Source organism: Monodon monoceros, unplaced genomic scaffold, assembly GCF_005190385.1.
Source record: "Monodon monoceros isolate NGI ecotype Baffin Bay Population unplaced genomic scaffold, NGI_Narwhal_1 Super_Scaffold_12, whole genome shotgun sequence".
Classification (NCBI taxonomy): domain Eukaryota; kingdom Metazoa; phylum Chordata; class Mammalia; order Artiodactyla; family Monodontidae; genus Monodon; species Monodon monoceros.
In genome coordinates, this window is record NW_021703768.1 from 95,900,507 (window position 1) to 95,924,313 (window position 23,807).

Here is a 23,807-nt window from a genome sequence, read left to right on the forward strand (position 1 = left end):
CCTAGCAAACATTCTCTAAAAGTAAAGATGGAAATATGTATACAGAAAATCCTGGGGGAAGACACGATAGAGACTGTCTTCCAAGGGTCACTGTGGCTGGTCTGCCCTTGAGACTCAAATCCCTGCTTGGATGAAACTCTTGAAAACATATAGAAGTAAACAAGGCTGAATGGGGGGAAACTGCTCGCAACATAACTGAGCTTTTCAGTCTCTGATTTACAAGACTTTTTTGGACAAGTAAAGGCCTCTTTGGTTGCAGCTGCAACTAAAGTAGGATGTGTTACCAGAAGCAGCAAATGGCGAGAAAAGAGATGACATTTCCTGTCTCTAGTTGAGCAAAGAAAGCCAGGGAGAATTTAGGACAGTTCACAGTAGAGTCCCTTTCATTTAGCGCAGCTTCCTTTCCATTTTAAATGCATAGCAATTCTGCTTGATTAAATAACATATTTTTGTTTTAGCTGTTATCCTCTAAGGGCAATGAAGTGCGTCTCAGGACCTCAGCTCTATTCAAATTCAGCACCATGCGGGAGTGAGGGATGCTACCAGCCAGAAAAGACTCAACTCTGCTATTTCTCCATTCACTGATTAAACGGGCTTTTACTTTGATTACATGTACTTGCCAAAGCCCGCACCACATTCCATCCCATTATGGGGGAAGAGAGGATCCAGAAATCACTGAACGAGCTAAGAGGAGTGGAAAGGGGTCTCAGCAGCCAGTATCTGCTTTGGGCCAAGCCATGCCTCTCTTGGGTGGAGGAAGCTTAGAGGATGTGTTATTTGTTTTGTGTGGTTTCTCCTTGGTCAGGGAATCATTGTGGATCAAGCCTAGCACAGAGGATCGGGTTGCAGCCTTTTCTGAGACGCTTTCAATCATAGTGTGTTGGAGGTTCGTTCCTTAAATGCTGCTATGATTCAGCTGGAAGCAGTTCCATAGTCCTCCCCACTTTTCCCTCCCTCTCCCCCCAGAGGAAGAGGTACTTCCAAGGCCTTACCCTTCTTGTCTTGGTGATTATGGGAAGACACTGCCCCCAAAGAGTCTGTGCTGTCAGGTGAATCATTCCAGTCCAGCATTCCTCCCCTAGACTCATACCCCTCTTGAGCCGCCGAATTGGACGTGGTGGTGCTGGGCAGGAGGGAACTGGAGTGCCCTGTTTTCATCACAAATATAGTTAGGGAAAACATCACCGGAGACACCCGCTCTCCCTTTGCTCAGAGGCCAGGAGGTTGGACACTCACGCTGGCTGTAAAAGACTCAAAGGAGATTGTCCTAGAAAACAAGACTGGTGGGTAGGATTCAGCAGAAGACCCCTTGTAGTTAGAGGATGAAGGGCCAGATCTCGTCTCTGCTGCTTGCTGGATGAGCCTGAGGGAATCACTTAAGCTCTCTGGGCCTTGGTTGGTTTTCCCTGTGCACGAAGTGGAGATGATGTCGTTTACCTCCCAGTGTTGGAAGGATAAAGTGACATCATGTTGAAAGTACCTAACAGTATCTGACACATAGTAAGTGCTCAAGAAGTATCAGAGTCCTTCTTTGGTATTCTCACAGCAGCACTAAGGTAGAATGTGTCCACTCTGGGGAGAGCATTTGTGACGGATGGGGCAGGTTTATGGTAGTGGATGAGCCTCTGCCCCGTCACAAACAACTCAGCTGCCCTGAGCCTTTCCCATGGAGGATGTGTCTAGTTTTCAGCTGCAACTCAGCCTCACAGGCATTCCTCTTTGCGGGGGAAGTGACTGCTTTCTAAAGGGATCTGCTCCCACCCCCTCCTTCCTGGAACAGAGGCCTCAACTGCTCCATGTTGTTATGGCTGTGCCTTTTGTGTCTTATTCCAGCCAAGTTAGTTTCATGGTTTCATGACTCATACTAATGAGAGGTGGTTTTCTGAGGCCACACTGACTGATCCAATTCAGATTAGAAAGGGATAGCTTTTTGAGATCCAGAGTGGCCTACCCTAGGATAATGCCAGAGGAAGAATGGCTAGGTTGGGAGTTATGGCAGAAACTGGATGTTTCCTGTGAACACATTTCTAAGCTTTCCCCCCCATCATTCCGCAAGGTTAAATGCAGATCATATCTGGTGCTTTGATCTAAGCTGTCACAATGATTTAAAGAAGCCCCACTACCTGTTCTCTCTGGTGGAAATAAAAAATAACCTCTCTGTGATTTTCAAGTAGAGTCTTTGGCTTATTAAAGCATCTTACCTATAGCAGCCTCTTGAACAATTTTTAAAAAGACATCAAGGCAACCACTGTGAATGTGTAATTGGGGCCTTTGGTAGAAAGTAGGACAGATTCACAAGTGGCTCCAGCCTTGGGCTGTGATCACCGCATATGTGATAAATATGATACTAGCCACCAGAAAGAAAGATTATAATGAATGCACTGCATTCTTCTCTTTTACAATTATTATTGGAAGTTGGATTCCTAGGAGACTTTAATACTATAAATTACATACTATGTATACACACACACACATACACGTGCGTGTGTGTGTGTATGAATAAAGCGGGGAAAAGCAAGCAAGCCAAGTGGCTTATCTAAGCTATAGGATTTCCGTGGAGGCTCCACACTTGAAGTGTTACCACAAAGCTTTGGTAACATCTAAGAGGCCCCTTTCTGTGTAAGAGCTTGTTTGGCTCTTAGACAGCTTCAAATACCTGCTTTGTTGCAAATAGTCTAGTTCGCATCCAACTGCTAAAAACCTGTTCATTCAAAAGTAAAGAATTCTTGCGTCTAGACTTTTTGTTTTTATATTTCTGGGTTTCACATCTCATCTCCCAATACTGGTAAGAGAACAAGGGTAGGAAAATTATTAACCTGGAATTGGCAATACAGACTTTCTTTTACTTCCTTTATGCTTATATTGAGGTCTAAAATATAGCCCTATTTTCTACTCTTGAATTCAACAATGCTCTCATGCAATATATGGTCACCCTAAGAGACTTCAGCACCCAGCCTAAGCAAACAATTAGAAATAGCTTTGCAGGGAGTCAGAAAGGGGGGAAGGAAAAAAAGAAGCCTCTCCTCCAAGTAGCAAGAATTTCTTTTACCTGAATTGATATGCATTTTGAGCACTTTCAATTTAACTGTGTTCAAGGGGCAATTTTATGGTAATGCCATTAAGTATGGTTTAGGGAGAACATTTCTTAATACGGCAATCTAGGGGAAATATATGCCTAAGGGACACATTCTCTGTAGAAAGATTTCCTGGACCATATGCTGCAAATATATGGAAAACTCATTGGTAATGGAAAGCTATGGCTATGAGAGGAAATTAATGTGGACCAGATGGTAGTTAGGTAGGAAAATGTTTCACACAAATGTGAGAAATCAGCTCCTGCCTATTGCTGAAGTGTTAGTCTAATACCCACCACATCTCCATATTCTACATGTAAATCTAGAGAAACCATGCATCTGATGTACTCAAATGGAAAAAAAAATAGAGCAGCATGAGGTTTGTAATCTTTTAAACTTATGCTTGAGGACAGGCAATGTGTGTCATGGGTGAAGCAAACAGTCGGAGAAAGCAATGCCTGATTCTCAAGAATTTTAGAACTACCATGTAAAAGCACCATTAAGCAGCCATCCTTAGTTTGAAATCAAAGAGGTGTATTATTATTACCTCTCCAACTGTTAAAAGAAAATCACTTATATTCCTTCTTAGAATCTGATTCTACAGGCTATATTGTTTTTGTGCATTCCCTAAGAGACTGTAACCAAAACAATGCTACAAAAATAGGCAATCGTTTGTGGATATGGTATTACGTGTCAACAATTTGGAACCTATAATTTTGTGCTGTTAATCCAGTATGAAAATTCATATTATAATCAGTGGAGCTTATGGTGTATTATTCTTATAATATACAAAGAAACAGATTTAAAAAGTTAACTTTAATATGCATCATATTGTTTCTCTATATCTACAAGTCTTTGTAATTCTAGAGGTTAGAGATCCTTCAAACTACTCTAACCTATTAACAATGATTGTACCCAGTTAGACACAGAAGAGACACTAAATCAATACAAGAGAGGATGAGAGAAGGAAGATAATCAGGGTCCAATTCACTAAAAAAGGGTTCTTGTATATGTAAGTGGTGTTGCACAGAGCTTTTGCCACACAGAGAGTCTGCATGGCTTACTGAACGATCCCTTTTTCAGAGTTAGGCAGTTCTGGTTCTGCGGGTCGCCCTATGAGTCTGTACTCAGCCACTGAACTTTTTATGGGAACATGCAAAGGACACAGCTAGACGCAGTGGGTGCATTTTGGACTTTGGGGTTGGCTTCCTAGTCTACATCCATGCTCATAAAAACAGCAATTTGCTTTTTTCTTTGATGGTTCAAATACAGCACCTAATCCAGTACCTGGCACATAGTAAGCACTAAACTAATGTCTGCAAATGAATGAGTTAAATCTCTTCTAGGTTTATTAGCTCCAAAATAAGCATCTCTTGCAGTAGTTTGTGAAAAGAAAGTCTCCTCTGTTTTTGTAAGTACTGTCTGGACCAGCCCTCATGTTGATGGTCAGTTAATCATCTAACCCCTTCACACCCGGGAGAGATTGAGCCTGAAATGGACAGGGTCATTAGTTGAAAGGAAAATTCCAGCTCTTCTTTAGTTTCATCACAGAAACCACTAACTGAGCGAATGGGCATTGTTCTTTAAAGTGTTAACATGGAGGAATTAACAAGTTCCTTTCCTTTTATAAAGGCAGTAAGAGAAATCCATAAATTGAAGAGTGATTTTTGTTCATAAAGAGCATCCCATGGTTTAATTATTCTATCTATATGAGAAATTACCTGGGAGTTAAAATTGGCCATAGTACTATTGATGAATGCTGGTTCAGTTAGATTCAAGACCTGAATTTCTCAATATCTGATAAAGATTATTCAATTATAGGAAATGATTGCAAAGTATGATATTGGAGAAGTGCAGATGCGAAGTGGGTTCTCTTTGTGAAGGGCAAGCTAAGCTAGATGACACTTGCCTCCTGAGAAGTGTTTCTTCCAGCTGTTGGTGTTTGACATTCTGGCTTGAATCATAGATGAGAGAATGGTAAAGGTGGATGAATTCAGCGGGCTCATCTACGCCATGCTGCCTCACTTCACGACAGGAGAAACCGGGCATTGTTTTCCCTACCTGCACAGCCCCAGTTTATAAGATAGTCTTTAGGACTTTCAAAGAGGCTTTTTATTTATGCTAATTAGACACAGGAGTGAGAGTGTCCACAGAGCTATTAGATGTATTTGTAGCCATCTTGAACTATTTTTTTGAATCCTGAATCCACCTTGCTTTCTTTTCCTCCCTCTTTTTTTCTTTTCTTTATTTTGTCCCCTTCCTCTATTACCTACCTCTACATTTAAAGACTGACCTAGAGCTGTTATTGTTACGTGTCTTAAACATAAGTTATAAAATGTGTATCAGTGAAGCTTGTAGTCCCCATCATAATGCAGAAGCTTAAATTTCCCATTACATATATGTTGTTCATTATCTTTAAAAAAACACATGAATAGTTTACCTTAATAAACATTTGGGGAGGCTTTGAGAAATGGAACTGGAACATTTCAACTACAGTTTAACTTTTCTTATAAAGAGTTCAGAATAGTCTGTTTATGGACTTAATGGTTTTGTTTAGTATAGTGTCTGTATATTTCAGAGCAGGAACAATGGGGTAAATCCTGTTTGCACATCATTTCCACTGCGTCACTCTTCCTTGTATACATTTAAAGACGTTTCACTGAAGATAGGTCTACATATTCATACTCTTTGTGTGATTAAATTTCGATGGCTATATTGGAAAGTTTTGCCTAATAAGAACTTAGTATCTGCACTCTGTATAGATTTTCCTGCAGAGGGTATTGTTCTGAAAGTCAGCATTTTGGGGAATGATACTATCAGTTAAGGAGCTATGGCCTGTGAGTTATAAGCACTATTCTTTTATCTTGGATGTACTTATGTCCAAAAGCAATTTCTTCTCCCTCAAGAACTCATTAAATGCATTCACCAAATTCCCTAAGGTTGGCATATTTCATGTTCTGTGGATTAAAAATGTAGGACTCATTCTCACGTGTCAGTTGTCTCATATATGTAGAGTAATTTTTGAAGCATCATGAAATCTATGAATAATTTTAGTGAATTGGGGCCCTGAAGTAGCAAAGAATCTGGTCCATGATGTTTAGGAATGAAGATTATAAACTACCACAGGATGAATGGCTCGAAGAATAAAAAAATAACAACCCATAAACTGACCATATACTGTGTCGTAAGACATTTCATGATCTGGTAGAGGAGTTGAAATGTCTATAAAAAATAATGAGAATTTAAAAATTAATTTAAAAATAAACGTAAAATTCGAAAATACTCAAGAGGTTTAGTGAAACAGGATTTCTCAAATATATTTCCATTGCTATTAAATTATGAGTAATATCTTCCTTACCATTCAGTGCCACGAAGGAATCTGAAAGACAGAAGGGAGGAGTAAGTTACTTAACATTTAACACTCTGCTCAGTGTGACTTCCGTAATAAGTGGGAGTGAGCTGATACAGAGCTGTGCTAACATACGATCCCCAATACTAAGTAAGCGCCTTTTACTTTCTGCTTGTAATAGAAGATGCTTCATATTTGGTCCGATTTCATATCCTTATACTATCTCTTTCCCAAGTGAGCTTCCTCAAAGTCATGCCTTTGTTGCCAAGAGGCAGAGAAAAAGCAAGTTAGTGGAAGGAATGGTAACTGCGATTATATGTAAGCCCTACTCCATACAGAGGGATGTGTATGTGGATAAAGTGAGTCACATCTGGACCACACTTACAAAGCACATTTTCTTTACATTCTCTCTCATTTCATCCTCCCAACCATGCTGTGAGCAACTGTCCAGTATCACAATGTTCTAAACTCAGCAGGAGTTTTAGTTAGGAAATTAACAAAAATACAAATCACACATACAGGCAACATACATTTGTGTGTGTGTGTGTGCACTTGCGTGCCCCCGCTGTGTGTCTGGGTCAAGTCACTTGTTCACTCAGCCTGCTACTCAGCCTCTGACACTGGCTCTTTATGGTTTCCTCATTTTCCCCAAAACTCCTGTTAAAGAGTCATTGTGTACCAAATATCTAAATCCTTTGAATGCTTGTGTGTGACTCGATATGTCTGACAGAAGTAGGTCATGCTCCAGTGGGCGCCCAGGAGCAGAGAAGCCACTAGGAAAGGCATTACCTCCTGCCCGGAGCAGGCACCCCACGTGCCTCAGCAGGAGTGGGGATCGAGTTACCGAGCACACGAAAACACAGAGGCTTGACCAGTGAGACGGAAGAGTAAATCACTGGCCTGGGGCCTGAGGGTCTGCCCTGCACTCTGCCTGAGGACCCAGGCGTGGCGTAAGCCTGCTGGTGTAGTGGATGCTCTAGAGAGCCAGTAACACTTTCACATTTTTCATACATTTACCTATTCAATCCAGATTGACACCGCTATTTTTCTAGATGCCTATTATCATCGAATCATAAAAATATGGAGAAAATTATTCACTAAAAACAGCTAATTAAGTTCACTCAGACATACATACCAACCGAAACCTGATTCCCTAAAAATGGGGCCATAAGGCACAAACATGATCAAGATCCACCAAATCAAACATCAAATTGTTTCACTGCAGACACATAGCAGATCTTTTGGGCTCCGGACGCGCAGGCTCAGTGGCCATGGCTCACGGGCCTAGCCGCTCCGCGGCATGTGGGATCTTCCCGGACCGGGGCACGAAGCCGTGTCCCGTGAATCGGCAGGCGGACTCTCAACCACTGCACCACCAGGGAAGCCCCCTATGCTAATTTCTTAATTCAGATTTTGTGTGTGAAGACAAGAAGCTTTTTCCGGTATATATTTGCAAACAAACAAACAAAATATGACCAAGAATTTGGAGATGAGGCTCTGTGGCCTTATTTATTTGATTATGTCTGTTCTCTAGAACATGGCTCAAAGATTTAGAGTTATATCCATGATTTTCATTATCAAATCAAATATCAGAAGTAATATAGTTTCATTCCCTTAGGAGCTATTTTTGGTGCCATTCTGAATACAGGCTTCTTGAAATTTATCACATACAACATTTAAAACATGGCAAACTAAATGTTTTCCAAGAGTATGGCATTATTCTCTAAATTAGCATTAATAAAGCATTTTCAGGAGAATATTGATATGAATCAGATCACTGGACCACTGGGCAGACCTTTGACCAGGATCCTTTATATAAAGTTCTAACTAAAACGTTGGCATGTAATAACTTTTGAAATGACCTCTGAGATTAGTATAGTAGGTCAGTTCTTATAAAAAGGTTATTTTGAGTCACCTTGTATGTAGTGGGTTCTTTCTGAATTTTTTTTCTACTGCAAATGGTAATAAACCTAAATCTAATTTAAAAAATAATTTTGTTAATCGATATGTTCAAGAGAAATAAAATAGTCCCATTCAATTAAAAAGCTAGAGTACAGTGATCAGTCTTTGTATTATTTGGCTGAAAATTATGGCAATAACATATCTTTAAAAACAACAAAACTGGTTTTAAATGGAAGTGCTGATGTAACTTACTGCTCTGCTGTAGTAGACATCCTCTAGAGTGAATTTGTTCCACAGCATTATGATAACGAAATAGGTAGCAGCCCTTATGGCAACAGCATTGGCAACAGAGGCTTCAAAACACACTGTTTTCTTTGATATTTAGAAGGTGATTTCTGTTATTTATGCATGTTTTAGAGGCAGCTGCACTCAGTTTCACATGTGGGGTCATGTTTCTAGGCCAGTCTATAAAAGCATCTTTTTTATAGAACAAATACCCAAATGGATAAAAAGCTCTACTTACTGTGACAGTCTCCCAGGCCATCTGTGTTGCCACGCTCTATGTCCTGTTCAAAAGTCAGTCTTCCAAAAAAAGGAGGGAAGGGAAGAAAGATAGACACAAATTCAATGATATGAGTCTATTGCAGGATGCATCTGAAGTTTCACTAAAGCAACTACCACAGTTTGATAAATTGAGTGACAGGTGCCAAAAGAGTAGGTAACAGCTCGAAAGTTTATCTCCAAAGCTTACAGAAATGAGTCCTTTGTGAACCTCCCAAGAGAAGCCATGTTTTAGACAGTTAATTCAGGTATTATTCAGGGAGTTAATTAGTTTGTGGATTACCTATATCACTCTTTGCCTCTGATGCCCTGAGCATTTCTTAAATATCTAAGTTTACATGTTAACACACACTCCTTACGTAAGTGATACAGACGTCTCTAAATTAGAAAGAAGAATTTTCCTCTCTTTTGCCCCAACTCTTGCCTTCCTAGACCTTTACTTGTTTCTTTGCTTAGAAGTAGCTTTGTATAACAAAGTGTTCAAATGGTCAGCGGATATGTGGGACCCTGAGAGGATGGACATGGCGGTGCATTTTGCTGAGACCTCTCAAGTGTTTCGTTCACTCCTGCCCCAGGCCCAGTCCTCAGGAGTATTGCCGTCATGCTCCTCTACAGGCTCACTCTTCTTATAAGGACACCTTTGGGCTGTATAAACTAGTAACACCATTAATAAGATCAATCCTAATAGTATCTATTTTGATTTTTAAATAAGCACACTGGAATACTCCAAAGGAGTCTTGTCCTTTTTTGGGGGAACTTTGCGCTTCTTACACCATAACTGAAACTCCTGTTTTGTAACTGCCTTCAGAGTTTACTTATGAGCCATATAGGAAAACTTTTTGGAAAGTCACACCTTGATCTAATAATGCACCATGTTTGTTTTCCACTGTTTTTGTGTTGTATTAAAAATCAAATTCATCCTCAAAGGCTAAAGATTTCTAGTGGTAATGAAAGCCAGTATGCACCAGGCCCTGAAGGCCACTTTCCAAAGAGAGTTCCACATGTTTTGAACAATGAAATGTTCTCATGTTGACTTTAAAATGATTCTTAAAAATCAGTCTGCCTACTTTTGGTCACACCTTGACTAAAGAAAGGAGATAGGTCATTTCTCAGCTTCCCTCACTGTGCATTGTGATCCTTTCTCCTTCACTTCAAGGTTCCGGTGAAAAGATGCAAAGCTTTAACACTGTAGTAGGTCAATATTGCTACTCACAAAGTTGATCTAATATTAAATGGTGAGTCAACCCTTTGCATTAGTCAAATTTCCAGCTCAGACTTGATAGTTACCATTAGCTCTGTATATGGAAATACCTTCCCTCAAATTATGCAGGTGGTCATCAGATGTGCCCTCCTGTCTGTTGCCTAGCTATTCTCAAATGGGAGAGGAGGCTCAGAGTGATGTGAGGACCGTCCTTTTCGCCCTTTAGATCAGAGGAAGTTGAAGAAATGGCTAAGAAAGAACTGTGCTGCCATCTGGCACTTTCCTTGAATTGCCATAACCCGTCAAGGACATGCGTTGAATACTTTTCCAAATGTCGCTTTGGATTTCACATCCACTGAAGTAAAAGCATAAAACCTTTGAGCTAATACCATCCAGGCGTTTAAAGTCAGGGTAACAGTTCTAAGCATCAAAATCACATGCATGGCAGACTAGCTTGATCGAGCTGATCTGCTGGAGAAATGCCAAGAATTGATTTTACTGCCTAATGAGTAATAGGGTCAACTGTTCTTCAGTGCAGGGGAGAGGTTTATTGCATGTATACACTGTGCTTGCAGTACAAACGCATTGCTTAACAAATGCTCGGCAGTTTCTTCTCGGCCCTGGATGGTCAATTAGAAGAGCCAGTTTCGCTGTGGCTGGACAAACCACATCACTAATCTAATTGGTACCCTCCTGCTCCCTTTCTCTGCTGTTCTCGCACTGTGATGATCCAGGCATGTACCATCTTGTCCCTCTCTCCAGGGAATACCTAGAAGTCCACTGTGTTGTTTCTCTCTGTTTTTAATTAGTCTGAGGATGGATGACTAATCAATTGGAAATCTGCCACGTGATGTTGGGTTGTTCTATGAAATGGGAAAAGGAGGGAGAACGGCCGGCAGTCGTATTGATGAGGTTTGTGCACGGAAGGCTGAGTGGCGGTGGTGTGTGTGAGCGCAATTTATTGTACGTCTAGGCCGCTTTATACTCTCCCACACCTCGGGCTCCTTACCTACTGCCAGGTGACAGATGGGCACAGGCACCTCCTTCCTTTACCCACCCACAGTAGGGGTCTCTGGAAGCGATACAGGTTCTGTAGGAAGAGGATGACTGTGAGCTACCTAGGACTCTTTTCTAAGCACCGTGGACTTGCTAATGATCAATAAGGCAAATACATACTTTTTGCACTTCCCATGTCGTTCACACCGGCCAAGGGGAACCTTTATCACACAAGTGGAAAATGCAACATACAGAGAGCTGCTTGCTTTGTCCAGTTGCATGCCCATAATCCTCTTGTCTTCTACTCCATCATAGCTGCACCTAATTTTATAAGGCAGGATAATATCATTCATAGTCTCTCTTGGGTCAGTTCTCTCTTTCCTGCCACCACCCTTACAGCCCACCTCCCAGCGCACAAGGTCAGATCTCTTAATCTGATCCAACTGAACGGGAAACAGAACCTTATGTGTGCACCCACACACACACATACACATAAACACACAATGTATGTGTTTATATAAACACACACATTATTAGCAAGGAGAAAATAATGCTTTTAATGTATGAAAAGATTTTTACAAATAATACTACAAGTCACCTAAGTGCATAAAATCTAAGTCTGCCATGATTTCTCTGAATGGAAAAGATAATAAAGTAACAAATAGTTACTAGGAAAGAACCAAACATTCTACGCACTTTTCAGGGTTGTAGACGCTCATCTCCTCCAGGAAAAGGCTGTCATTTAGGAAACCACTGTTTCCTATCCTGGCCAAGAACTTCAAGATGATTCCTTTCTCTGATCCCAGGAAAACCACAGTGTGATTCTGATATGGCCCAGCAGCGGTGTCCACCGCAATTTTGGTCAGGCGGTATCTAAAATGACAGGATCACATTTTTTATCTCTTTGTTGGTCTTTCATTAAAGTGTCCCCTTTTCCACTTCAAACAATTGGGATAGAGCTTTCTAGTAATAACCTCAAGAAAAATATATGCATATAAATAATGCTCTCAAGCTGTTCTGCTCCTTTATTTCCATATGTAGAGCATTAGTATGGCTCCAAGGGGAGGAAAGAGGTATGTATGTGTGGAGGCCAAGTTACATAATAAATACGTAGCCATCACCATCTGAAACCACTCAGCAATTATCCCTTCCATGAACAACAAGGAAAGACTGATGTCTGCTGTGAAGAGGGGAAGAAGTAATAAGTGAATTCATTTAATATTTCGCAATGCAAAGTACTAACCACTATGCGATCACAGCTAACATTTCACTGAACACTGAAAAGAAAAGCAGCGGCTACCATTTTTCCATACTCTTCCTCTGAGGTGCCAAGACTTGTCAACAAAATGTCAGACTGGAAAGCTTTCTGATTGTGTACAGAGGGGTAGAGAGTTCTGAAGGATGGGGAGGTAGAGTGCTAATGGCAATATTAATAAATAAATGGATATACAAGCCAAACAAGATCCACCTAAAGCCAAAGGTGAAGGGCATTAGTCCTATTGCCTGCCTAGATAAGTCCTATTGGGCATGCTCCTTCTCTGAAATCCCATAGCCGTTCAACACTCCACTCTCCTTAAGCATCATGGCAGGAACCAGGAAACATGGACTCTTCTGCAAGTTACATACCATGGTTTCCATCTTATGGGCAAGAGCCATTATAGTATTGGGTTGGCCAAAATCTGCCTTCGGTTTTTAAGTAAAACTAAAAGACACATTTTTCATTTTCACTGAACAACATATTCACCCTTTTGTTCCACTACCTTCTGCCATTTTTCAGGCAACTTCATAATTCCATCTTCCCAAAACTTTTAATCTTTTTGAGCAAAGAACTGTTCCAGGTGCCTTTTACAGTCTTCCAGGGAATTGAAATTTTCCCATTAAGAGAATTTTGTAAAGACCCAAATAAATGGAAATCCAAAGGTGCAATGTCTGGTCAATACAGCGGATGAATCAGAACCCTGGCCAAACCATAATAGTTTTTGCCTGGTCATTGAAGAAACACGCGGTCTTGCATTACCTAATGCATCATATAATTCTGGACGCTTTTCATCAAGTGCTGCGTTCAGTTGATCTAATTGGGAGCAGTACTTGTTGAAACTGTTTGGTTTTCCGGAAGGAGCTCATAATAGAGGACTCCTTTCCAATCCCACCATATATGCAACATCACCTTCTTTGTATGAAGACCGGCCTTTGGTGTGGTTGGTGGTGGTTCATTTCGCTTGCCCCAGGATCTCTTCCATTGCACATTATTGTACAGTATCTACTTTTCATCACCCGTCACAATTTGTTTCAAAAATGGAGCGTTTTCATTACATTTAAGTGGAGAATCACATGCAGAAATATGGTCAAGGTTTTTTTTGCTTAATTTATGTGGAACCCAAACATCAAAGCGATGAACATAACCAAGCTGGTGCAAATGATTTTCAACGCTTGATTTGGATATTTTGAGTATGTTGGTTATCTCCTGCGTGGTATAATGTTGATTGTTCTCAATTAATGTCTCGATCTGATAGCTATCAACGTCAACTGGTCTACCTGACCGTGGAGCATCGTCCAGTGAGAAATCTCCAGCATGAAACTTCGCAAACCACTTTTGACAGGTTCGATCAGTCACAGCACCTTCTCTATACACTGCACAAATCTTTTCTGGCATTTCGGTTGCGTTTTCACCTTTCTTGAAACAATACAGCATAATATGCCGAAAATGTTGCTTTTTTTCTTTCATCTTCAGTATTAAAATGGCTACACAAAAATTCACCGATTTTCATAAGTCTTTTTTAAAATGCACGCTGGTACGACAGCTGTCACATACAGCCTAACAAAATTGCTTCGAATGAAGTTAAAGACAACTAAGTTCTACTAGAGCCATCTTATGGAAAAAACGGAATGAACCTTTTGGCCACCCCACTACTTTAATATCTTTCAATCAAGTCACTGTTTAAAAATGGTGGTAAAGTTAATTAACATTTTGTTTGATGACTGCCAAAACTGGATGGTACTTGGGAAAGCCTGTTGAACTGTTTGGCAATAAGCCCTAAATAAATACGAGAAGGAGGAGTATTTAATGCTGTCACAGATTTCTAATCAGCTATCTGTTCTCCGTTGGCCACCACTCCAGACAACAAATGCTAAAGTATGAACCCTTCATGCTGGTATACTTGTGCAAATGCTCCGTTACTCCATGCTCCGTATGACAGCTAACAATCTAGGGACAGTGCTCGGATGACGTCTGCAGCATGTTTTGCAACCATATCCAACCAAACAGGTATCTACATCCATTGACTGATTCTCTTCGCTGCTCCTCTACTCTTACACACATGGGATGAACAGGCTAACGCAGAAGGAGATATCTTTGTTTCTTCTAATTGCTGGCAAGTGTCCAATGAGCCTGAAACTATCTGAACTGTGTTCACTGGGAATGTGATCATGGGGCTTGGTGGCATCCACCCATGTGCCCGGGACTTCAGAGCTGAATCAATGCCCAGGATAAGAGAAGATGTTTGTGGCATTTCAAATTGTGATCCACTGATGATAGGTTCTGTAAGCATAGGAAGGAACAGGGGAAATCCAGTGAGGACATGGTTTGCTTGACACCCACCTGACCATCGTCCTCAGGAACCATGGCTTGTTGATGATGGAGGGCACGGCCTCATCCATGAGCGGGTGCGTTTTGATGAAATTCAGGGTATCGTCAGGAAATTCATTGGAGGTTGCATATTTTTCTAAGGAGGATGAGCCAGCGCAGCAACCTGGCCTAAAAAGAAACAAAGGGAGGGGGCTTATATCACGCTTTATGGCAAATTCTTTGAATGAACTGCTTCTCTGTGCATATTGCATGAGGGAGAATATACCGTAGGCTGAGAAGAGGAAGCTGAACAATGCATAATGCCACCAAAACATATGCTTAGATTTCCTCAGGGCCACCTCCTCACTCCATAGAGAAGCCTGAGCCAGGACAGTTCAGCCTTGGCTGGGAGCAGCTTGGCTTCCCCGCCAGAAGCACAAACCCACCCCATAAACAGTGATGGAGCTTGAAACAAGTGAGGGTTTGGTTTGCACGTCTCCGGGACTGCTCTGTCTCTCTTAAAACACTGCTAGAGGGCTTCCCTGGTGGCGCAGTGGTTGAGAGTCCACCTGCCGATGCAGGGGACACGGGTTCGTGCCCCGGTCCGGGAGGATCCCACAGGCCGCAGAGCGGCTGGGCCCGTGAGCCATGGCTGCTGAGCCTGCGCGTCTGGAGCCTGTGCTCCGCAACGAGAGAGGCCACAACAGTGAGAGGCCTGCGTACAGGAAAAACAAACAAACAAACAAAAAACTGCTAGAATTTCTGGAGGCATTTGTTCCACGAAAAGAGACAATTGGGCTGACATTTTCACAAATGTAGAAAACAAAGGCGTTCAGAAAGCTGCCAGCCTTACGTACCTGCTAGACTCAGTGTAACCATCTCTCATTACTAGGGGGTCAGAGAACATTTGGATTTTGTTTTTTATTGTTTTTGTTTGATTTGGGTAGGTACGAAAAGCCATTTACACTGAAATTCTTGCCTGAAAAGGCATTTTTAAAATTTCTGAACAATGACACTGAAAATTCATTTCTAAAAGAAATTATATGGTTTTAAGAGTCAAGGGCACATCTCAGCAAAGTCAGATCAGGGCAACACTGGCGCCAGTCTTGTCCAGACACCTGCTTTGCCCACTGGTGCAGGAGAGAAAAGTGGACCCTGACAACACTGGCAGGGTCTAGCCCCAGGCACACGCTTTCATGGCACTAACCCAGCCAGCCAGTGAAAGCGCCCAGATATCTGTAAGAGAGACAGGCCAGCACGTGGAAGGATGAAAGCAAACATGCTGCCACCAGTAGAAAGTCACTTGAAGTATGCGTCCTGGTGAGAGCTGAGTGACACCATCTTTCGATACCCAGGGGAGCATATTACATAAGTACTCCCTGAAACCTGATCCCTTAAGCTTAACTCCCCTTCCTGCTTACCTGGAAGGTAGCTAAGAATCCTAGGCAATGACTTAGAGAATCTATCTGAGGTTGTCAGGGTATGCTTTTTACACCTAGTCTGCTCTCCATAAATAACAGAATGCACATGCCATTTAATTCAGGGGATGAAAATGGATGAACTGTAGGGGTTTCTCCCATGGGTACAGTGTTTCATATCATCTAAGTTAGTTCAATTAAGTGAATTGGGCTGGGTATTTTGTGTGGGGGATTGGATGTCGGAGGAGAGAGTTGGAAACCAAAAAAGTTTAGAAGACACTGGGTTTCCTTCCACAAATTAAGTGGAGGAAGCCAAACACACAGGGATGTTTCTATATAGCTTAGATTTTGAATGCTGTGATGGGAGGTATGCAGTGTGTGCCACAGAAACAGGGCAGGCACAGGGCTGGGAGAGAGTTTCACCCTGTCCCGGTTAGGAGGAATGAGTTAACTGGTTTAGTGTGAGGATTTGATAGATATTCCACAGGACCAAAAGGTCTCTGTATTGTCTCTCAACAATAGGTTCCTCATGAAAGCACTTTTGGGGCACATTTTGGGGAGGGGAGAATCAACAGTGCATCTGGACCCCAAGCAGACCAGAACCTGACAGACCAGAGACATCCTAATAATGGCCCATTGTACCTGCTGCCCTTGGCCCAGAGTCCGGGATCAGCTCTGATCCAGTCTAGTCACAAACTCCAGGGAACACCATTTATATTTTACATTTTTTTAAAGGCTGAAAGACATGGGTCTCTGCAAAACTGAAGAGAAGCGGGGAGGGGCGGTGGAAATCATCTCCCCAGAGATGTGAACTTGCGCAACTCACTTTATACCTCTCTGGGCCTCAATTTCGTCAACTATAGACCATTGGGGCTGCTGGACCAGATGGTTCCTGTCATCCTAGGATTGCATTGGATAATCCACAGATAGAGAGTCTAAGCAAAAGACTAGAGAGTCACTGTTTTGAATACAACTATAGGTAATTTGGGGTTTCGGTTAAGGGAATGAAGGCAAACGGCCTCACCGGCCTTTCTATTGTGTTGGCATTTGTATCTGCGTGGCCAGCATGGAAGGCACTAATGTGCAGTTTATAAGATGCTTATTATCAGGGGAGCAAATGGCACCATTTCTAGAAATTCAAGAAAGCCGTATAAGTATTTGCACATACCTAGGCTTAGGCACTCGTTCATCAGGAACTGGTGTCCATGTGGAATCTGGAGACTTCTGTTCTTTGAATCTCCCAGTAAAAACAATGGCGACATCATGCATGTCATAGGCACACACTGCAGACCCAGGGATGCTGCAGTAGGACATTTCACACAAAGTGTTATTCATGCAACAGTCACGCATGCAGTTTGGAAAATATACTCCAAAGTAACTTTCCTAGTACGGGCAGTTGAAATTTAATGTTTGCATCCTGAACACTAGAAATGTAAGGGATCCTAGCTCATAAGGAGAATGTTTCTGTGACTCAAATTTGCATCAGTGGCCTTAAAGAAAGGGCTAGTTACAGCAGAATCATAGAGGAAAATCTCTTTATGTCTTGTGTCTGGCACTGCTTTTGTTTATAAAGGAGGAATGGGTGAGCTGGTGATTTATAAGTTTCATGAATTCCCTGAAATTATCAGTCTTTAAACCAAAGATAAAACGTTTGGACAACATTCTGCATCTCTAATACTGGTGAAAATTTGAAGTAAAAGTGCCCCTACTGTTCACATATTCCTTCTTTGCATTTAGTTTCTCAAGCCAAGGACTTCAGGAGTGAGGATGTATGTGTGAGGAACCCAACCATATTTTATGTTAGTCACTGAACATTGCAAAGTTTACTTCCTGTTTATTTGCATAAGACTAAACAATTTAAATCTCTAAAGCACCAACACTTTGCAAATAAAATGCTCTATTAAGTGCTAAATAATGACAGTAATCTCTACCTATAATTACATTCTTGCCTGACACTCCTAGAAGGATTTTGGGATTTTTTTTTTTTTCATCAGTGGTGAATAGACATGAATTATTCATTCATCTAGGTACACTGCTTAAACCCATGTTTGTTTTTGACTACGGTCGTTCCTTGATTTTGATCAAATAAATTTCAGCCACTGGCTGGCCAACAGTTTTAATCAGGCTTTGAGGTAGTGGGTCACTGCACACAGAGGCATCCAGGGCAAGACACAAGCACTTTGCAGCATAAACATCATCCAGGGAGAAAGAATGATTTCGTCCTGATTTTGCAGATGTTAAAAGGATACGGAAATCACTTCATATATGATTAGGAGAATTTTATGCCATCTTTAATTTCATAACACAGTTATGAAGTATTACTAATAAAGCAAGAAATAGGGAGAGGATTAGAAAGCTTATTTAAAACAAGGTGGCAGGATGAATTTTAAAGTATGTAGCGTGTGTGTGTGTGTGTGTGTATGTGTGTGTGTGTGTGTGTATTCACAGTATTGAGTCTGTAATAAGACAATGGTCCCCATTTGTTTTGAAATTTCAGAACCCCCAGCATTATTTAATTTTGTAAGACTCTCTCCACATCTCGCTTTCCTAAAAGTAAGAGGTGTACCTATTTACCTTAAATATTAAGAAAAATAGGATAAATACTGAAGTATTTTATGAGGCACTTCCTAACAACTAAAGATACCCTAGGGTTTTATAATCTTCCTAAGGTTATACTCATTTGTAAATCCTTTCTTTTTCCTTCCCTGCTTTATTCCCTCCCTTTCTTCCCATCTTCTGTTCATTCAGCATATATTTATGGAATCCCTAATCTCAAGCAGTGAATGTCAGTAAATAAGGGCATCCTGCTCTCAGCTGCCTCACAGTTCAGTGTGTAAGAAAACAACAGCAAAAACAACAACGGTGATAATAATAACAACAATAACAAATATTCCAACACAATCTGGTAAAAAGAGGTATGTGCAGGGTTCCACGGGAGGCAGCTGGAGCCGGGGCTTGGAGCATTCCCGGGGGTTCAGTGGGCAAACAGACGTGGGTTGGGTGGGCAGACCTGGCAGAGAGCAGGGCATGAGCAAGCTCCAGTAAGCCCTGTGCGCTGGAGGAGGAGCCCGTGCCTGATCATGAGGGAGCCTGCATGCTATGCCAAGGAAGCCGGGCTTTATCCCCAGGGCAGAGAGGAGCACCTAAAGGATTTGAAACAACCTGACATGATGAAGTGTGCATATGTGGAGGAGCCCGTGGAGAGGGATGAAACCAGAGGGAGTAAAACAAGAGAGGGACTATAATTTATATATGAAAACTGGTATGCATATCTTTGCCATTTTCTGATTTTACTAAACAGATACGGTTTCTGAGACTGCATTAGCACGCACTAATTGAATGTTTCCTAGGGCCCTTTTAAGAAAATTCTTTAGATGGGAGTATACATAATACGCAGGAATCTACTACTCTATTGTAATCATGAAGTGACTCACCCTCTCAAAAAGCATACACAAAAACTAGAAATGTGCTCTGAAACTCCACTGGCACCTACATTCTGTGTTCCAAAATAGTATTCTTTTTCAACGCTACTAGATACATCGGTTCCAGCAGTCAAGGCCTGAATTTTTTAATCTTTTCTATCCTCAAGTCTAAAAATTCCTTCAGATGGTTGCAGCTTATTTGCAGTATGGGTTTATGTTTTCATATCTCTTCAGTGGGAACTCTTGACTCTTGCCCTCCATATAATTGGGGAACATTTCATCTTTCAGCTAGCTCTGTTCTGGGCTCTACCCAATTCGTAAGCATTTCTTCCTAGCGGCTATCCTGTCATCTAACCACTCATCAAGTTCTTCAAAGTTTTTGTAAAAAGTATAATCCAAAACAAAACAGTGCATTCCTTATGGAAGATTATATGGAACACACAGAATTCTACATGGAAGTGAGAATATAGCACATGTATTTCAATTTCATGACCATGGCCAGAGTTAGGATCATTTCCACACAACGGTGCTAGTACTCTAAGGTTTGGGAGAGCCAAGTACCAGGGAACATAGTGTCCCTGTTCCTTCTGTTCTTTAGTCTCTACACATTTCACTGTTCCAGGGACAGTTATTAGTGTGCCATTTAATAGCTCAGTGTCTTAGCTTAAGTAAATACAAAAATAGGGGTGAACAGGCTGAGGCGGTATTTCTCCGTGCAACGTTGATGACTTGTAAGTCGTCAGTAGAACCCTCCAGAGTCAGACAGTAGTGCTGTGGTTGGGACCCTGGTTCCTCTGACAGGATAATAACCAGGGTCCCTTAGGTGGGATGCAAGATGGACTCATCTAATTCCTAAATGTCACTCTGTAGCATTTTAATAAGTTTCCAGTATTTTTACTTCAAAAATTACTGATCTAGTCATAGAAATATTAAAAGTCAAATAAAATGTTAGATGACCTAGAAGGGAAAGGAGGAACATTCTTGAGTTCCAAAACTGCTGCTTCCACCCATTGGCTACCTGGACCAGATAGTATAATTGAACTCAGTTTCCTCAAGTGTAAAAAGAAGGCAGCAGTATTCACTTTTCAAGATTACTGGAGGGATTGAGGAATAGCACATGAATAGTGTTTATACCCCAGGCATATGAAAAGACTATATTGTTATAATTTATCTAATTACTTTCTCCAGAATCCTACTCTAACAGTGCTTATAAGTGACTGTTAATTTGTTGATGAAAACTGAATGTTAAGTGCTTCTTAGCTACAAAGAGTGAATGGCAATTTTTCCATCAGTTGCAAATCTTGTGTGTTAGACAACAACCCCTTGGGAGAAGGAAGCCAGGAAGGACCGATTAGGTCCACACAGCCAGGGCATGGTTACCTGTTATAAGGTGTGGAAAAGGTTGCCAGGACAACATCACGGCCATTAATACGAATCACGTCTGTAACGGCCTGGAGGATGTTGAAATAAAAATGAGAGTCCCCTGGAACTGAGCAGTTCAGGCGAGCTTTAAGGAAAGATGTCCACTGTTTCTCCAGGACTCTCTGTGACCCTCCCATGTCATTCTTACAAACCTGAGCCACTCTTGGGAAAACTACCTGCAGAGGAAAAACATGGAGAAAATGGAATGCACTTACTTTTCGTGGAGATCTTAGTAGAATTTGCCTTTCTTAGAAAACAGAAACAGAACAACAAGGTGCTTAACTTAATCCTGTGTTTCTAAAATCAGTAGCAAAAAAAAAGAAGGGAAAAACTCAGCATTGGAACAGCATGTTTTGAAAGATAAGGCTGTGGCATTTAATACAGAGCCATAAATCCTTCAGGGGATCAGCTCCCAGCCACATAAACTCATTTCCATACAGACTGCTTAGCTTTTTATTTCCTCGAACAAAAGCACACTTGTGTGCACCATCTCTGCCATGCTTACTAGCTGCCCCTGGGCTCTGCATCTCATGCTCTGAATTCCTCTAACTGTGCAGGCCACCCTGGCATTGAATTGTGCCCTCTAACTCAGTGATCTTGATCTACTCTCTGATAAAAATAACTGAAATAGACATCCCCTAAGTGTTCTGTTGCTTTTTGTAATACAGTCAAGACCCTTGGTTTTCTTAAAAGATATTGAATATTTACAGACTCTCTCTGGAGCGACTCAATTCGAAACAAAAAAAAAAACCTGATGAGTGGACCTGGAAACCACATCTTAAGGTACTTGAAACTCAGTATGAAATCAACCCAACATCTATCTATTAAATTTTCAATATAAACATTTAAGAGGTTTCCCTGTAATCTGTTACTACTCAGAAAAAGCATACAGGGGTTTGAGGAAGCGAAATGTTTCACTTCCACCCGTATTTGGCTGGATCTTCTCAAAACGACGACCTTGTCATTAGATTTGTGGTTCTTACTTCAAAGTCATTGATAACCACACTGGCCCCAAATTGAGACGCCCTCCCCTCTTACCTTTCCCATCGTGTTGTACTCCACCGCTATTTCCCTAAAGAAGAAGTAGATGTAGTCTCCATAATCTACCGCTTGGACAAAATACGGTTCTGTGGACAAATGGGCACTTTAATGGGGGACATGTCACACAGAGTTAAAAGAACTGCAATCGACTGCAACCAAAGACATGTTATTAATTAGAAGTGTAGGGCCGTTAGACATTAGGTTAACACTAACCATTTCTAGCGACTTCACACATGCAAGTGCTGGTGATTTCAGAAAGCATTTAAGCCTACAGATTTTTATCTTTCAGAAGCAGTTGCAATGAACAGTGAAGAATAAATGAGTCTTGCATATCTATGTCATTTTATTTTCCACAATACAACACTCAAATTACAGAATGCATTTTGTACACATCCCTTTGTCACCCTTGACTCATACAGTGTTGTGAACAGCTTTTTTCCTGTTCCCCACCACCTCCAATCCCCTGTTCCCTTCCGCGAATGAAGTGTTTAGTTGTTTTCACGTGGGACTCTGAAATGAGAGCTTGAAGCAGGAAAGATACATGTCACGTGTTCTATTATAGTGGCATTGGTAGTTTTGATGACACTCCAGAAACTCACGGGAAGTGAAAAGGGGAGGTAAATCAATCAACTGGGGGCAGAAGGTGCAACTTCCGCCTTCCTGTTGGTGAGAAGCCCTATCACTAAAATGCAACTACAGTCTGGTCCATCCAGGCTCTGAATCTCCCTCAGGATATGTGCCTCCCCCACCTCCCCTCCTTTTCTTCTTTGGTTTGTTCACCTTTCAGCCATTTTGAATCATGCTTGACGGTCCGTAGGGTCGGGCTGTCTCCGAGACTCCGGTAGATGACTGCATCGATGGCAAGGAAGTCAGTCACCGTAGCAGAGTACAGCTTTCCGTCTTCGAAGAGAAAGAGAAGAGGTGGTCGGAGTTGCAGCAAGGCAGTGGGCATGCGGGAATAATAGACGCCTCCCCCGCCCCGGCTTTCCTGTATCAGGTAGATAAGATAGGGCACTTGGCCCACATTCCTAACCATTTTCAGTTGGGATCCTGAGAGATGAAACGTTTTTCATTTTCTAAATTGCACGGCAGTTTCTAAGCAGCAGCTCAGGGAACAGGGTAAACGAAAGATGTTGTTTGCTTCACTCGATTAGATGTACCTTGACCGAAACCTCAAGGCCAAGGCCTCTTGGACGCTGCAACTGCCACCACACCCCGGTAAACTGGATTAGGGAGGAGCCCAGGGAAAGATAGAGGCTGATTTTAATCACCAGAAAATTTAAGTGCAAGCAGAAGTAACAGCGTCCTCGGCCTGAGCAGGTGAGGGAAGTTGAAGAAAGGGGATTCATAAGCAAAAAAAGAGCTGACTAAAATTGCTACGTGTATCCTGCGTGTCTCTGCCCCTCTCTACCTCAGTCATGAGAGCCACTAAGCCCTGCCAGTCTCGCTTTCCATTTAAGAAATATTTGCTTCATTATTTCCAAAGTCACAAACTGAGAACATTCTGATATATAAGAAGCCAAAGTAAAGTGGGGCGGGGAAGGGATGGTGCTGAGTTCAAATTGGTCTTTCTTTAAGAATTCATGCTCTTTGGGACTTATGCTTGAGGATACATTCAAGGCAAAAGAGAGCGAAGATGACTGAAGGTGAATCCTTGAAATTTTGCGTTCTTTTCGCGGATTAGCAAGCACTGTTTACACAGATAATCAAATGGGCTGTTCTGGAATAGCAAAATCTATGTAGATGAAATGGAAACACTAATTATATTTAATATAAAAAATTACTTCCTTGGCACATTTTTAATGGATTACATATCTTCATTAATTGTGGCTTCGAAAGCATCTTCAAAAGTGGTT

At 41.5% G+C, this 23,807-nt stretch overlaps 1 protein-coding gene across 1 annotated transcript in view; it reads right to left on the minus strand.

Moving 5' to 3' along the window:
* Positions 1 to 23,807, minus strand: part of SEMA6A (semaphorin 6A) — a 127,910-nt gene that overhangs the window by 21,326 nt on the left and 82,777 nt on the right. Inside the window, exons 8-19 of the mRNA XM_029218103.1 lie at positions 22,732 to 22,851; positions 21,949 to 22,037; positions 20,869 to 21,086; positions 17,235 to 17,366; positions 14,682 to 14,837; positions 11,780 to 11,956; positions 11,264 to 11,404; positions 11,097 to 11,177; positions 8,849 to 8,907; positions 6,433 to 6,453; positions 6,246 to 6,296; positions 993 to 1,148 (exon numbers count right to left, since the gene is read on the minus strand). Of these exons, the coding sequence (XP_029073936.1) occupies positions 993 to 1,148; positions 6,246 to 6,296; positions 6,433 to 6,453; positions 8,849 to 8,907; positions 11,097 to 11,177; positions 11,264 to 11,404; positions 11,780 to 11,956; positions 14,682 to 14,837; positions 17,235 to 17,366; positions 20,869 to 21,086; positions 21,949 to 22,037; positions 22,732 to 22,851 (1,401 nt within the window). The remainder of the gene's footprint in view (positions 1 to 992; positions 1,149 to 6,245; positions 6,297 to 6,432; positions 6,454 to 8,848; positions 8,908 to 11,096; positions 11,178 to 11,263; positions 11,405 to 11,779; positions 11,957 to 14,681; positions 14,838 to 17,234; positions 17,367 to 20,868; positions 21,087 to 21,948; positions 22,038 to 22,731; positions 22,852 to 23,807) is intronic.